General features: G+C 45.7%; 1 protein-coding gene across 7 annotated transcripts in view; it reads left to right on the forward strand.

Annotated features, from left to right (window-relative positions):
• LOC114705546 (DNA (cytosine-5)-methyltransferase 3B) overlaps window positions 1-11,533 on the forward strand; it is a 38,749-nt gene extending 27,216 nt beyond the window's left edge. For 3 of the 7 annotated variants that reach the window (XM_037205314.1, XM_028887450.2, XM_037205315.1), the window contains 7 exons: window positions 339-484; window positions 855-945; window positions 1,199-1,347; window positions 2,171-2,256; window positions 7,251-7,320; window positions 7,967-8,085; window positions 10,021-11,533. In XM_037205314.1, coding sequence (XP_037061209.1) covers window positions 339-484; window positions 855-945; window positions 1,199-1,347; window positions 2,171-2,256; window positions 7,251-7,320; window positions 7,967-8,085; window positions 10,021-10,162 — 803 coding nt within the window. In that variant the 3' untranslated portion in view covers window positions 10,163-11,533. The other 4 variants (XM_037205316.1, XM_028887451.2, XM_037205318.1 and 1 more) reach the window with 2 other exon arrangements.
• Window positions 11,534-15,165: the final 3,632 nt, after the last annotated feature.

Genomic DNA, 15,165 nt, shown 5'->3' on the forward strand with positions numbered 1-15,165 from the left:
ACAGCACTCTCAGGTCTGCTGTGGCTCATGCAGGGTGCTTGCTCCCCTTTTCAAAGGACATACTTCTTAGCTCTTTGCATTTTAACCTTGATTCTTAAACTTTGCCTTCTGTGTGCATAGATACATTCGTGGTCAGTTAGGTAGCAACTACCTTCCTCAGTCCTGGTTCCTTTCCATGTCGTGAGACGTCCCCTGCATGGAAGGAGAGAGCATGGCCACTGTGGGCGACGCTGTGAGGGTCCCTGGAGTTGACACAGCTGCTCTGAAGCGACAGTGATGGAGTGAGGGGATGGATCCTCATTTCCCTTGTCCTCACATTTCTATTTGATCCCCCACAGGGTACTTGGTGCTCAAAGAGTTGGGTATCAAAGTGGAAAAGTACGTCGCTTCCGAAGTCTGTTCAGAGTCTATCGCTGTGGGAACCGTTAAACATGAAGGCCAAATCAAATACGTGAATGACGTTAGGAAAATCACAAAGAAAAATGTAAGGGTGACCTTTTTCCTGAAGTTCATCTCATCTTACCTATCCCTCTTCTATACCCTGGACTTTCCCTGATATCATGGCATACTGTCCCCATCCCTCAGGTCCAGGGTTGCAGGTAGTGGAAGCTGTGGACACTTTAGAAAAAAGTGTAAATAGGGCAGTTTGAGATATAATTCAAGATTCTGTAGTTCTGTTAGAACATGAGCATTGAGGTGTCTGGCATCAAACATTTAGTGTGGCAAAGGATGATTTTAGAATTGGTGTTTTTTGTTTCATTTATTTTTGTTTTTGTTTTAAATGTTTCCCCCAGAATCCAAGGTTTTAGTTCGTCCTTCCTCAGGCTCATCCTAGGCCTGTGTTTTTCCCTCAGATTGAAGAGTGGGGCCCATTTGACTTGGTGATTGGTGGAAGCCCTTGCAATGACCTCTCCAATGTCAACCCAGCCAGGAAAGGCCTATATGGTGAGTAGATTGAGTGGTTTGTGACGCCCGCCGGGCCTCTATCAGCAGTGTGAGTCCAGGTGGAATAGGCTTGTAGTTTGGTTCAGCATTGCTTATAGCTTAGGCCAGATTCTGTTTGTCATTCCAGGGCACAACAGGTACAGGTTTTCCTTTACTGCCGTGTCCTTGGAAAACTCTTGGTTGGGGAAATTGAGGCTTGTGTTGAATGAAGCTCTTGATTGAACTCCATTTTCCAATGCTCTTCCCAATATAGAGGGCACCGGCAGGCTCTTCTTTGAGTTTTACCACTTGCTGAATTATACACGCCCCAAGGAGGGCGACAACCGTCCATTCTTCTGGATGTTTGAGAACGTGGTGGCCATGAAGGTCAACGACAAGAAAGACATCTCCCGATTCTTGGCGGTGAGTCCGTTGTCAGGGAAACTAGGCAGGGAAGGCAACACTAACACAGAAAGCTGCTCGATGTTGCTGAGCAGTAGATTTTCTTATTAGAGGATGAACAATTCCACAGGCTTTTTGAATGTAGGTAATCCATTTAGGTCACCCCTTCCTTCTTAGTCAGCACTAATGCTATCTTCTATTTGTATTGATAATTGCTGATGTAAGGTCTGTGGGGAAATTAATAGGCTTTTGTCTTTCCATCTCTTGGTTTGTTTTCCTTCATTTTTAAGCTTTACTTTGTATGTGTGCACACAGGCACACCTGCCATGCTGCATGTTTGAAGGTCACAGGATTACTTTGGAGTCCATTCTCTCCACAATGTGGCTTCTGGAACTCAAACTCTGGTCATCAGCATAAAAGCACCCAAGCCTGCTGAACCATCCTGCTGGCTCTGTTCTTTTTGAAGATGGTCTCACGTAGCCCTGGCTTTCCTTGAACTCTTAATCTTCCTGTCTCTGCCTGTAGAGAGCTGGGATTACAGGTGTGCACCACCGCAGCTAGCTTATAAGTTATCTGGCCTTGAGGGATAGAGCTGTCTTCAACCCGTGCTTAGGTGTGCATTCTCTGTCTGCACAACCTTCTGAAAATAGAATTCGGTCATGAATCAATGTGGGCAGGTCTGATCTCATCTCTTTATCCACCATCATGCATTGATCTCTCCAGCCAGCCTCTGGGTGGGAACTGGTCTGTCTCCTTTCCTCTTGTTTAGCTAGGAAAGCCTGGTCAGCCACCAGGTCAGACCTGTCTTGAGGTGTCCCCAGCTGCTCCCCTTCTCTTCCTGCAGTGTAACCCAGTGATGATCGATGCCATCAAGGTTTCTGCCGCTCACAGGGCCCGATACTTCTGGGGCAACCTCCCTGGGATGAACAGGTAAGAACCCTGAGCGGGACAGGTAACAGACAGCCAAGTTATATACAAGTCTGACTGACATTCTGACTTTCTTTTTCTTCTTCTTTTTTTTTAAATTGTATTTATTTATTATGTATACAGTGTTCTGCCTGCATGTATGCCTTCATGCCTGAACGGGGCACCAGATCTCATTACAGGTGGTTGTGAGCCACCATGTGGTTGCTGGGAATTGAACTCAAGACCTGGAAGAGCAGCCATGCTCTTAACCTCTGTGCCATCTCTCCAGCCCAATATTCCAACTTTCTAGTACAGTGGTTCTCAACCTGTGGGTAGTGATCCCTGGGGGGAACACACAGATCTGTCCAATGACTCTTTCACAGGGTTCGCATATCAGATATCCTGCATATGTTTCCTAACAGTAGCAAAATTGTATTTATGAAGTTGCAATGAAATAATTTCATGGTTGGTGTCACCACAGCATGAGGAGCTGTATTAAAGGGTTGAGGCATTAGGAAGGTTGAGAACCACTGTCTAGAAAGGTTTAGAGCTTTAGGATGCTCTGAATGAGTGGAGCACTGGGCAGGAGGACTCCTGGGCCAGCTGCCTTGCTCTAGCTGCAGGGCGGGCGGGTGTTGCTGAAGGTACCCAGGATGACAGAACCGTGAAGCCTCCCTGTTCTTCCTGCTGTGCCGTCTTCCATTGCAAATGTTGAGTGTCAAGGACACCATTCCTTATGGCCCTGAGATGAAGTGGGTCCTGGACTAGGCCCTTGGTGACCAACCCAGGGCTGAGTGGAGGCATTAACGGTAGTAGCATGGTGGCTGGAGAAGTGGTGGTCAGTGGTTAAGCTCACTTGCTGCCCTTGCAGACTCATGGTACTTCACAGCCATCTGTAATACAAATGGTCTGATACCCTCTTGTCATCCGTGGGATCCAGGAATGCACCTGGGATGCAAGTAACACATGCAGACAAACCATTCATAAAAATGTAATCTTTTGCCCCTCCCCATATTCCCTACTTGATCCATCTAGTATAGCTTTCCCTTTACCTCTCTATAGCTCTATGTTCTATTTCCTTTTTCTTTGGATTCCCCCATGTCCCTACTGTGTACCTAACCTCTGATGTGTGGCAGCACACACATTGAAGGCTTAAAAGTTACTATGCACATATAAGGGAGAATACACAATATTTGACCTTTTGGGTCTGGGTTATTTCAATCAGGATATTTTTCCCCCTGATTCCATCCATTTACCTTCACATTTCATTATTTTGTTTTTCTTCTTCTTTTTTTTTTTTCTTTTCTTTTTTTTTTTTTTTTGGTTTTTCGAGACAGGGTTTCTCTTGTGTAGCTTTGCGCCTTTCCTGGAACTTACTTGGTAGCCCAGGTTGGCCTCAAACTCACAGAGATCCGCCTGTCTCTGCCTCCCGAGTGCTGGGATTAAAGGCGTGCGCCACCACTGCCCGACTATTTTGTTTTTCTTAATAGCTGAATAATTCCATTGTATAAAGGAATGACATTCTCACCGAACATTCATTAATTGACAGACTTTCTAGGCTGTTCCCAACTTCTGGCCATCATGACTAAGGCATCAATGAACATCGCGGAGCAAGTGACTCTTTACTAGGATGTAGAGTCTTTTGGCTATATCATCAAGAGTGGTTATAGCGGGATCTTGAGGCAGATCCATTTCCAATTTCCTGAGGAACTGCCACACTGCCCATAATGCCTGAACCAATTGCACACCCACCAGGAACAAATAAGTATTTCCCTCTGCACCCACACCTTGCCCCCACAAGTTATTTGTTTTTTTGGTCTTGTCCATTCTGACTGATAGAAGATAAAATCTCATTTATAATTTCATTTATTGTTTTTTCTTTTTCTTACTCTATTGTTCTTTTTCCTTTTCTTCCTTTTTATCTTTTGGAGACAATGTTTCTTTTCTTTCTTTTTTTAGATTTATTTATTATGTATACAGTGTTCTGCCTACATATATGCCTGCAGGTCAGAAGAGGGCACCAGATTTCATTACAGATGATTGTGAGCCACCATGTGGTTGATGGCAATTGAACTCAGGACCTCTGGAGGACCAGCCAGTGCTCTTAACTGCTGAGCCATCTCTCCAGCCTGAGACAGTATTTCTCTGTGTATCCCTGGCTGTCCTGTAACTAGCTCTATAGGCCAGGCTGGCCTCAAATTCACAGAGATCTGCCTGCCTCTGCCTCCCAAGTGCTGGGATTAATGGCATGTGCCACTGCTGTTCATCTAATTTGCATTTTCATAATGGGTAGGAATGTTGAAGATTTAACTGTGTCTCAGCCATTTGTATTTCATATTTTGAGGAATTATTCACTACTTCTGTTCCCCATCTTTTAGTCTTTATTGTAGATACTAACCCTCTTATCAGATACATAATTTGATAGGATCTTATCCTATTCTATAGGCTGCAATTTTGCCACAAGATGGTATCCTCTGCCCTATAGAAGCTTTATAAGTTCATAGCATCCTATATATTAGTTATTGGTCTTAGTATCCTTTTCCATGGAGTCTGAGGCTCTCTTGTCTTCTGAGGATGCCAGTATGGATGTGGTATGCTGATACTTTCATACATAAAACTTTTTTTTATAAATAGCACAGAATCTGGCTCCCTCTAATTTTCTCAGTCAGTATTTCCCACCCTTTTATCATGAACCAAAAGTTGCTGAGTCAAGGGAGTTTATATACAAGTGGTTCACTCTGTAAGGGCCTGATTATCTATGCTTGCTTTCAAGACCGTGCTAATGAAGACACTACATGCAATGATATTGACCATCTCTGACCTGCCATGAGCTCTGATAAGCAACTTTAGATATTGGTCAAGTGTTGCTGGAGTTGGAGCCTGTAGTAGGGTGGACCAGGTTTTTTTGTGTGGGGTGGGGTGGGGAGTATCGTTAATCACTGGAGCTTGCTGAGCTATTGGTTACCATACCATGTTCATTATTGGGGTACCCTGTGCTAACTTACCCAGCCATCAAGCTCTTTCATAGCTGCTGCTGGGCACAGTAAGTGGTAGAGCCTGTTGATGGTTCTTGTGGAGTGGACAAGCTAAGGAGGGTAGCTTGGCAAATGTGGATGTGGACGGCAAGAGGGCCCATTCAGTAGAACAGAAGGGATGCAGCCATGTGAATAATGAGAATCTGATGCTGAAGGGAAGGACTCGGGATTGTGGGACCCATGGGTTTCCCAAGACAAGCTTCAAGATTAGTGTTCTTAGGCCAGGAACACCTTGGGAAGAAACTGAAGGTATAGGCGTAAATTCCATCTAAACACAATGCTGCTTACTTATATGTTGGCATTGGAAATCATGGGACATTGCTAACATGAGATGCATTTTTGTCTAGTGGGAGGAAAAGAGGAAGAAGACAGAAAGGTGTAAATGAAGTGATGAGTATTGTCTATCCAAGAGGATGTCAACCACTGGAAACTTGTTAGGTGTCAGTCAACATGTTGGTTAACAAGAGGAGTGTGGTTTGATACACTAAGCATTTGAGGTCTAGGCAGATACAGGCTGCACTAGCTAATACCTGCTGGTTTATCATCCATCACTGATTCAGTCTTTTTTTTTTTTTTAATTATACTTATGTGCGTGCCTGTTTGAGCCTGTGTGTGCTATGAACACCTGGAAGCTTTATGTTGGTCTTCATCATCCACTCTTGGGTCCCTGGGGTTATACTTGACCACGCTCCACTACCTGTGTTGAAGGTTTGTGTGGATCTTGAATCTGCACAGATCCAGGCTTGCTCTGACTCTTCTCTCTTGGTCTCAGTGTCAGGCTCATGAATACCTCATTGGGTGGCTAGAAGGCTGTCAGGGCTGGGTGTGATTTCCTTAACTGCCTCCATTGCAACGTCTCTGAGGTATTCGGGTCCTCTGATAGGGGCTGGTGTAGTTCATTACTTCTGTGTACAGATGTGGACAGGTTTCTGCTTTGACACCCAGCTCTTGACATTTGAATCCACATTTGTCAATCACAGAGTCAGAGAAGGAGCAATCACTGAAGGTCTTTCATGGGACGGTGGCATTACAATCGCTGGCCTTCTGAGCTCCCGTCTCTAGCAGTGTGCGTGTAAATGGAGTCTTTCTGTCCAGCCAGCAACTCCCAAATACCTGGCAGCTGCTTCCCAAATTACTACACAGAGACTCATTAATTACAAATGCTTGGCTAGTATCTCAGGCTTATTACCAACTAGCTCTTACACTTAAATTAACCCATAATTCTTATCTATGTTTAGCCATGTGGCTTGGTACCTTTTCTCAAGACGTCATTCGCATCTTGCTTCCTCTCTGTCTGCCTGGCGACTCCTGACTCTGCCCTTCCTCTTCCCAGCATTCTTAAGTTTGGTTGCCCTACCTATACTTTCTGCCTGGCTACTGGCCAATCAGCATTTTATTACAACCAATTCAAGTGACAAATCTTTACAATGTACAAGAGGGTTATTCCATGGCATTATGTCTCATAGTAAAGATGCCCATGGTGATCTAGACCAAGGTGATAGTGCTGTCTATATATAACAGTGAATGAAGACGTTGTGGTTTGCACAGGACTTGGTTTCCCCCTTAATGCATGTCATTCAGTGGTAGCAAGACATGTGTGGGTAGTGGGCTGTCATTAGGCATTTTGGCACAGCCTTCTGCTCTCACCAGGATGGTTTGCATCTGATGTTTATGACATGATCATTACCAAAGTACACTTAGAATCAGATTCTGGAGCTGGGGAACTGGCTAGGCAGTTCAGAGTCCTTGTTGCTCTTGGTTCTGTTCCCAATGCCCAATATTCTGCAGGATTCTAGTTCTTTTCACTTTCATGGCCTGTGTCTGCATGTGGTGCTCTTATAAACACAGGGGAACACGCATACACATTTAAAAAAATTAAATTTTATTTAAAAAGCTAGATTCTCTCCTCACCTGACTTGTGAGGTCTCTAGTGTAGACCTCCAGGGCAGATGCTGGAGAGTAACGGGTTTTGGCTGTTCCCAGGCCCGTGATAGCTTCAAAGAATGATAAGCTCGAGCTGCAGGACTGCTTGGAGTTCAGTAGGACAGCAAAGGTAAGATGCTGAGTGGTCTATGCTGCACCTTCTGGAAAACTGACCTTGGCTCTATCCACGTGGCTCCTGCTCACTTCCTCACACTCCTGGTGCTGGGCCTCTTTCCTCTCCCCACTGAACTGTTCTGTCCCTTCTTCGAGTACAGAGTAGGAGATGTTCTTGGTGAATAACCTCAGTAAGAAAGTGCAAGCGGGCTCTGCAGTGGTTAATGCTGGAGGTCCAGAGTCTGTGCTGCAGATGATCTCTGCTATAAGGAGCAGTGGCGGATGCTGTGAAGTCAGAGACGCACAGGAAGGCCTCTGAGTGCCTGCTCCTCCATGTCTGCGAAAAGCAAAGGCCTGTTGCCCAAGCTCTGGTTGGCCATTCTGAGTCTGGATGGCTTTTGCTCTTAATGACCCTTTTGATCAGTAACTGGTGTCTTGGACCCCATGTGCTCCTTCATGGTCACTTTTGGCCAAAATTTATGTGGCATTTGTGAGAAGCAGAAAGAATCTCTTCACGTCAGTCTCTGTCCTCTCTCTGTGTGTGCCCATCCCCGCCACCTCTCCTAAATCGTGCCTTCCATCTTCTGCCCTCTGGATTCTTCTGAGCCTGACCCCACATGGAAGCCTTCTGTGCTCACCCCGAAATGTTTTTCCCCCTCCAGTTAAAGAAAGTACAGACAATAACCACCAAGTCGAACTCCATCAGACAGGGGAAAAACCAGCTTTTCCCTGTAGTCATGAATGGCAAGGACGATGTTTTGTGGTGTACTGAGCTCGAAAGGTGAGCTGCACTTGGAGAGGGAAGCCGTGGGGACAAAGGCAGAAAGGGGAAATGGGTGGAGAAAGATGGGGTGGTGGACGCCTTACTGTACTGCCCTGATGTTCTCCTGTCTCAATATGCTGTCAGTGAGGAAGCTGCGGAAAGTCTGCTTTATCCCGAGTCCCGCTCAGGGGTCCTTCTTGCTCTAGTCTGTGGATTCTCTTACCTTTGTTGTGCAGAGCAGCCATCTCATTGATTTCAGTTGTTGTTTTTTGGATGACACAGGGTCTCTAAGGAGTTCTGCCTGTCCGGGAGCTGACTCTGTAGACTAAGACGGCCTTGAACTCAGAGAGAGAGATCCTCCTGCCCCTCCCCCGTCCTTTTTTGAGGCAGGTTTTCTCTGTGTGTATCCCTGACTGTCCTGGATCTCGCTCTGTAGACCAGGCTGGCCTCGAACTCATGGAGACCCGCTCCTCTGTCTCCGAGTGCTGGGATTAAAGGTGTGCACCACCACTTGCCCTCTTTTCCAGATAGTTTGTATGAACTATTTCATGAAGGTGTTAGTGTTCCATATTTCATTGGGTATTGGTTTCCTTTCTGGTCCCCTGGCTGAGCAAGAACTCACTGTAGTCTAGGCACGCCTGTGCTTCACCCTCCTGAAGGTTCGCCTTATAAATGTGAACCACCGTGGCCCAAGTCATTTTTTTTCACAATTCATTTTCAAATTTGAACATATTTACCCTTTTCCCTCAACTCTATCACTACCCTCTCCACTCTCCACTCCCATTCACTCAATTTAGACATTACTATTCCCCCTTTCTCATCAAGTCCCTTTTGTCCTCCCCAGCTATTCTTACAGCGAGGACTCTGGCCTGCTGTGTGATAAGCCCAGCAGGGTTCACGTCAACTGACTTTCCAATTCCCGGGAATGCCAGTAGGTTTTTACCCAATTCTGGGATTCCTGCCTTCCCCCACTCTATAGTGGGAACTTGCACAGGCCTGGTGCATTCCATCACAATACTGTGAGTTCTGTACCTGCTTGTTATGTCTAGAAACAGTTTCAGGGTACTACCAACCTCTTCACAAATGCCCTCTTCAGTGTCCTCTTCTACAAATGTTCCCGGGTCCACGGGCTGGCAACACTAATTATGTTCAAGCTGCAGCTTGTTCTGGAATTTGAAAGTTCTGTTTAAAGTGATTCATGAGGTATGATTGGTACTGTGTAGATGCCGGGAATAACAAGGCTGGGCCTGAGGTGGTGAATTCCCGCAGGTAACATTAGAGCTGTCGTAAGCTCGCAGTATTGAGGATCAGTCTTTGTCCTCTTCAGCAGCCTGGAGGAAGTCCCTTTGGCAAGCTCTGGAATTATTCTTCTCTTAATATTTCGTGACACACACACACACACACACACACACAGAGAGAGAGAGAGAGAGAGAGAGAGAGAGAGAGAGAGAGAGAGAGAGAGAGAGTGAGAGAGTTGTGTGTACATGTGCTCAAGCAGCTCTGGTATCTGAGCCCCCTGTGTTTGGCATTGAAAATCTTGTCTTTTTGGTTTTCCCTCTGAAAACAAATTGCTTGACTTCTCATTATGTTTTGAAGTCAAATACACGTGTCTTCTGGCTGACCAGTGCACACTAAGCATTTAAGAATGGTTCTAGATACATGTCTGCTGGCTGACTGGCAGTCATTCATGGGTCAATTCACATTTAAGAAGCAGCCTTGCATGGAATGTAAGGGACAGGGGCACAATCCCTGTGAAGATGCACAGCCCTGGGTCACTGTCACTGTCAGCTGTCAGCAAGTGTTCTGAGGAACCAGTGGTTCCTTTGAGCCTAATAGTCCTGACTGAAGCCTGCTAGCTTTCCTAAGCCTAGGCTTCCAGAACACAGCTGTTCTTGGTGTGCTGGGGACATGGGCCCTTCTAACCTTGTGTCTTTTCACTCTGTGCTCTCCCAGGATCTTCGGCTTTCCTGCCCACTACACGGATGTCTCCAACATGGGCCGTGGCGCCCGCCAGAAGCTGCTGGGAAGGTCCTGGAGTGTGCCAGTCATCAGACACCTCTTTGCCCCCTTGAAGGACTACTTTGCATGTGAATAGTTCTACCCAGGACTGGGGTGCTCTTGGTGCGAGCCAGGTCCCCAGAGTCACCCTCTCCCTGAAGGCACCTCACCTCTCCCCTTCCTCACTCAGCTCACCTGTTTGGGGCCTCACCTCACTGTGTACCTCAGCTTTCTCCTGTTCAGTGGGAGCAGAGCCTCCTGGCCCTTGCAGGGAGCCCAAGGTGCTCCCTCCATGTGCACAGCTCAGACCTGGCTGCTTAGAGTAGCCCGACACGGTGCTCATGTTTTCTTATCTTGAAACTTGAAAACTTGAAGTAGATAGTAATATGGCTTTTTTCCCCTCCTGGGTTAATCAGTCAGAAGTGTTGGCTAAGATACCAAAATGACAGCTCTCCCAGTACTCAGGTTAATGCTGCAAAATCACTTCAGGTTTTGTTTTTAAATAACCTGTGCTCCACATTTATTTACTAGAGGACGCTAGTGCCATGTGGGCTCAGATGAACAAGGTCAAGGGGCCAGAAATGTTTTTGTTTTTTGTTTTTTAATTTTCCCTAGGGATAGTAGAAGATGAAAAGGTTTATGACTTAGGTCTTACCGGCACCTTCCCCTTGCTTTGGTGCAAGGGCTGGAGTCCTTTTGGTCTTGTAGCATTTCCCAGTATGATGATGATGTCAGCAGGGATGACATCATCATCACATTCAGGGCCATTTCCCCCAAGATTCCCTGGGCAGGGGCCCATGTAGCTAATCCTCAAGAAGACTGGAATAGACTGTTTTGAGCTCAGGGAGGGGGGTGGCCCCTCTTTCATGTGTGAGGGACATGACGGAGGGAGTTGAGCTAAACTTTTCCCCACTCCCTCTCTCCAAATGATGGAGCCTCCTCCCCCACAGCTCAGGTCTCCAGAAAAGTGTGATCCTCTAATACGAGGGCCAGAAGCACATCATTTTCCCTTATCTGAGAGATGATGGGGAAACCACAGTGAGAAACTTGGATCCTCTGGAGATTTTTAAAACCGTTTTACCCCATGATCCATTGTGTTTTTAAGGGGCATTCTTTTTTAGGGGCATCACTGGAGATGAGAAAAGCTGCATTTCAGAAATGCTATCTCAATGGTTTTTAACACCTTTTACTGTGATTACTGGTGCTATTTTGTAGAAAAAGGACAGCCTTGTCGCATTGGGGGGCTTTTTATACACTTTTTACGACTCTCAGACTTCTATTTTCATGGTTAACATTTTCATTAAAGTTTTTTTATTATTATTTTTTTATTTTGGTAATGGAGCAGTGTCACAAGTGTGGGGGAATTGCCTTGTTCAACAGTTTTGTCTCCTGTTTTTTAAGTTTTAGGCAGAAAGCTAACAGATGCCTAGAATTTTCCTTTCTGTTTGATTAAAGTTGTATTTCTCTATTCTTGTGTGTGTTCATCTGCTGGTGTGTGCTGACATGCACAGGATGTCTGTGCTCTCTACATCGTGGAGCTTGGTCTACTTCCAGGTTTTGCCATCCAAGACTTTAATCCCATCATTTAATGCCAGATCAGGCACATCCATGTGAGTTCTAGGCCAGCCTGGGCTACATTGTGAATAAAACCTTAGCTTGCTGGATCACATGGAAAATCATAACAAAGATAAATATTCCTACTTGTAGCATTCTTGGTTAGTTACCATAATTATCCTGAAAGTTAGTTTAGTGGCCAATTTAAATTCCCGTTGATTGTTAAACACGGAATTAATTGTTATAATTGATCAAGTGAAAAGTTCTGGTACCTTTAGCTTAAGATGCTCTTTAGTTTGACTCGTTTTGTAGAACATTATTGCTTGGGTATCTGGTCTTGACCATGGGCCAGGCAGAACAGGAGAAAACTCCAGCTACAGTTATATTTAGGGAGGACAAAAAAAAAAAAGAAAAAAAGCCAGGTGGTAGTCATGCCATACTCCTAGCACTTGGGAGACTTGGGAGGTAGAGGTAGATGGATCTCCAAGTTTGAGGCTACAGAGTAAGTTCCAGGACAGCCAGAAACCAAAAACACCCCACAAGCTGAAGCGAGGGCTGCTGAGTGGTACATTGTTCTTCCAGAGCACCAAGATTTGGTTGTCAACACCCACCTAACAACTCAGGTCCCAGGGAATCCATTGCAGTTTTCTGGATTCTGCAGGCACTCATGTTATATACCGGCATCCATCCAGGGAACATATCCACACATGGATTTTTTTTATTTTAAGGATAAATTTATTGTGGCTGGAGAAATTGCCCAGCAGTTAAGCACTTTTTTTTTTTTTTTTTTTAATTTTTTTGGTCTTTTTCAAGACAGGGTTTCTCTGTAGTTTTGGTGCCTGTTCACCTGCCTCTGCCTCCTGAGTGCTGGGATTAAGGCCTTACAGGAATGCGCCACCATCGCCTGACCTTAAATAGTTTTATAAAACCCAGAGCTAAAAGGAGTAAATTCTGAAAGATCCGAGGAAACGAGCCCCAGCTACTTCTCACCTCGCCAACTCCTCAGCAGATCTTGTTGCCATGAATCTTGACACTGAAAACCTCTGCGTCCTCAGTTCCTGTCTCCTCACGGCTTATATGCCTTTCTCTGCCCAGCCATTTCACTTCCTTCCGAGTGATGGGAGTAATGGCGTGTGTGCTTCCCAAATACTGGGAGTAAAAGCATGAGATCTCAAGTGCTGGAATTAAAGGTCTGTGCCACTACTTTTCTGGCTCTGTTGCTCTCCTAGACTGAGTCAATCTTTCATGTAGTCCATGGTGGCTTTGAACTCAGAGATCCAGATGGGCCTCTGCCTCCCAAATGCTAGGATTAAAGGTCTGTGCCACGACTGCCTGGCCTCTGTTTAATCCAGTGGCTGGATCTGTCTTCTGATCCTCAGGCAATCTTTATTTGATACACAATATATCATGACACTCTGCTCCTTCTGCACCATGCAATAATGGGCTAAACTCTGAACAATGAAGTGTTTTCCTTGATAAGAGTTGCTGTGGGAGGCTGTCGAGATGGCTCACAGGTCAAGAGCACAGGCTGTTCTTCCAGAGGTCCTGAGTTCAATTCCCAGTAACCACTTGGTGGCTCGCAACCACCTGTAATGAGATCTAGTGCCCTCTTCTGGCCTGCAGACAGAACACTGTATACATAATAAATCTTTAAAAACTTCTTATGCTCATGGTGTCTCTTCACAGCCCAGTTTCGTGCATTGTTGAAGACTGAGCTCATGCCTCATGCATGCTAGCCAGGCTGTCTACCACTGAATTCCATCTCCAGCCCTTTGTAATCCTTTTATGTTTGTTTCGAACACAAGCATGCTGTGGCCATCCTGACAGGAATGAACGTACTCTAAAGTGACATTTGTGCCCACTCTGTGGGGGACGACCCTGGAAATGGCTGGAGGGCTAGAGAAGGCGTTGTGCCTGATGGTACACAGGGAAGAATGTTACATGACCAGTGGTGTGCCTAGGCTAAGCTGGCTGCCCAGAAGGAGCTTGCTTAAGTTAGGTCGGACTTGTCAACTAGCTTTGATACAAGAGAGGACGAGACTGAGGTGCTGGTTTCCCGTTTCCTATGGCTGTCATGGTGGGATACCGGAAGGAAAGGATCCAAATCAGCCCCTTATGCTATCAGGATCCTCACAGGGATGCAGCATGGGGCGATCCATTTCCTTCCTGTTGGACACCGAGCCACTTCATCAGTCCTGTGGGAATTTTGGGGTCCCATCTGTCCTCATTTTCCTATTGTTGGGGTGGGGGAACAGCCTTATCCACCTCACCAGACTTGGTTGTACTTTCAGGGTTAATTAATGGGAAGAGATTTTCCAGCTAAGGTAGGAGCTTTCGTTTCATTTGCTCCCCCCATGTGCCTCACTCCAGACCGGCCAGCAGTGCTTCCCATGCACAGGGGCACAGACAGGGCCCTGCTCTCTCTCAAGTTCCGGAGAACGTCAGGACCCACTGCCTTGTCACCAATTCCAGAAAAATGAGTGCTCACCCCACAAGCTTTTCTCTTCAGGGTTCCTTCTTCTAATTAACTACTCAGCTAATTGTTACAGGATCACCATAGAGCTGGAGTCCAAGGATCATCAGATATACACCCAAGTGGTAAGGAACAGTAACAGTTAAAAGGTATTTACACCCCCAGACCAAAAAGGCTCTGGGCCCTGCAAAACAAACAAACAAACAACAAACAAAAACAAAAACAAAAAAACCCCAGAATTTTATATAATCATCTATTACTGTTAAATGCTCTTAACAATTGATCACCTGTGTCTCCTGGATGCTAAACTAATGAAATAGGTGCCTTAAATAATCTGTCTCTGATAAGGCTTATCTCAGGTAAAAATTAAAGACATGTTCCAATCTCTGTCTCTCTCTCTGTCTCTCTCTCTCTCTCTCTCTCTCTCTGTCTCTCTCTCTCTCTCTCTCTCTCTCTCTCTCTCTCTCTCTCTCTCTCTCTCTCTCTCTCTTTCTCTCTCTCTCTCTCATTAACACTAACCAATATAAGCAGAATACCAAACACTACAAGGGTCAGCAGCCCAAGCCTTTAATTTTTCTCATGGCTGCTTCTTAATATGTTCAATTTTTTTTTTTCTAAGCTCCAGAAACCAGCTTAAATCCATCTGGACAGGTTGGATCTACTTCAGATAAGTGCCAAACCCGAACTTTCCTGGTCTTGGGACCCCCTCTATCACCCTGGGAACCCCCCAAAGGAAAAACTAAAAATAGTAAATTTTTTAAGCTTTTCTCAGTCTCATCAGCATCCTGTCAGACACAAGCATCCAGACTGCCAAGCCAAGAAAGATGAACAGCTCCGAGGCAGCAGACAACAGCCCATCACCCCAGGATGCCTGTGTCAGAAGCCTCCTTCCTACTCCCCCCCCCCAACCAAGAGCCAACTGACCCCCACCAAGTCAGCTGGAAGCAGTTTTTCCAGGAGAAACGATGTCCCTATTCCTGTTCTGTAGCAGAAATCTTAAAAGTTCTTATCAATAAAATCAAACCCGAGGCCAGTTATTGGGGTCCATGCTGGTAGATCAGAGAGACAGAGCA

This window comes from Peromyscus leucopus, chromosome 4 (assembly GCF_004664715.2).
Source record: "Peromyscus leucopus breed LL Stock chromosome 4, UCI_PerLeu_2.1, whole genome shotgun sequence".
Taxonomy (NCBI): Eukaryota; Metazoa; Chordata; class Mammalia; order Rodentia; family Cricetidae; genus Peromyscus; species Peromyscus leucopus.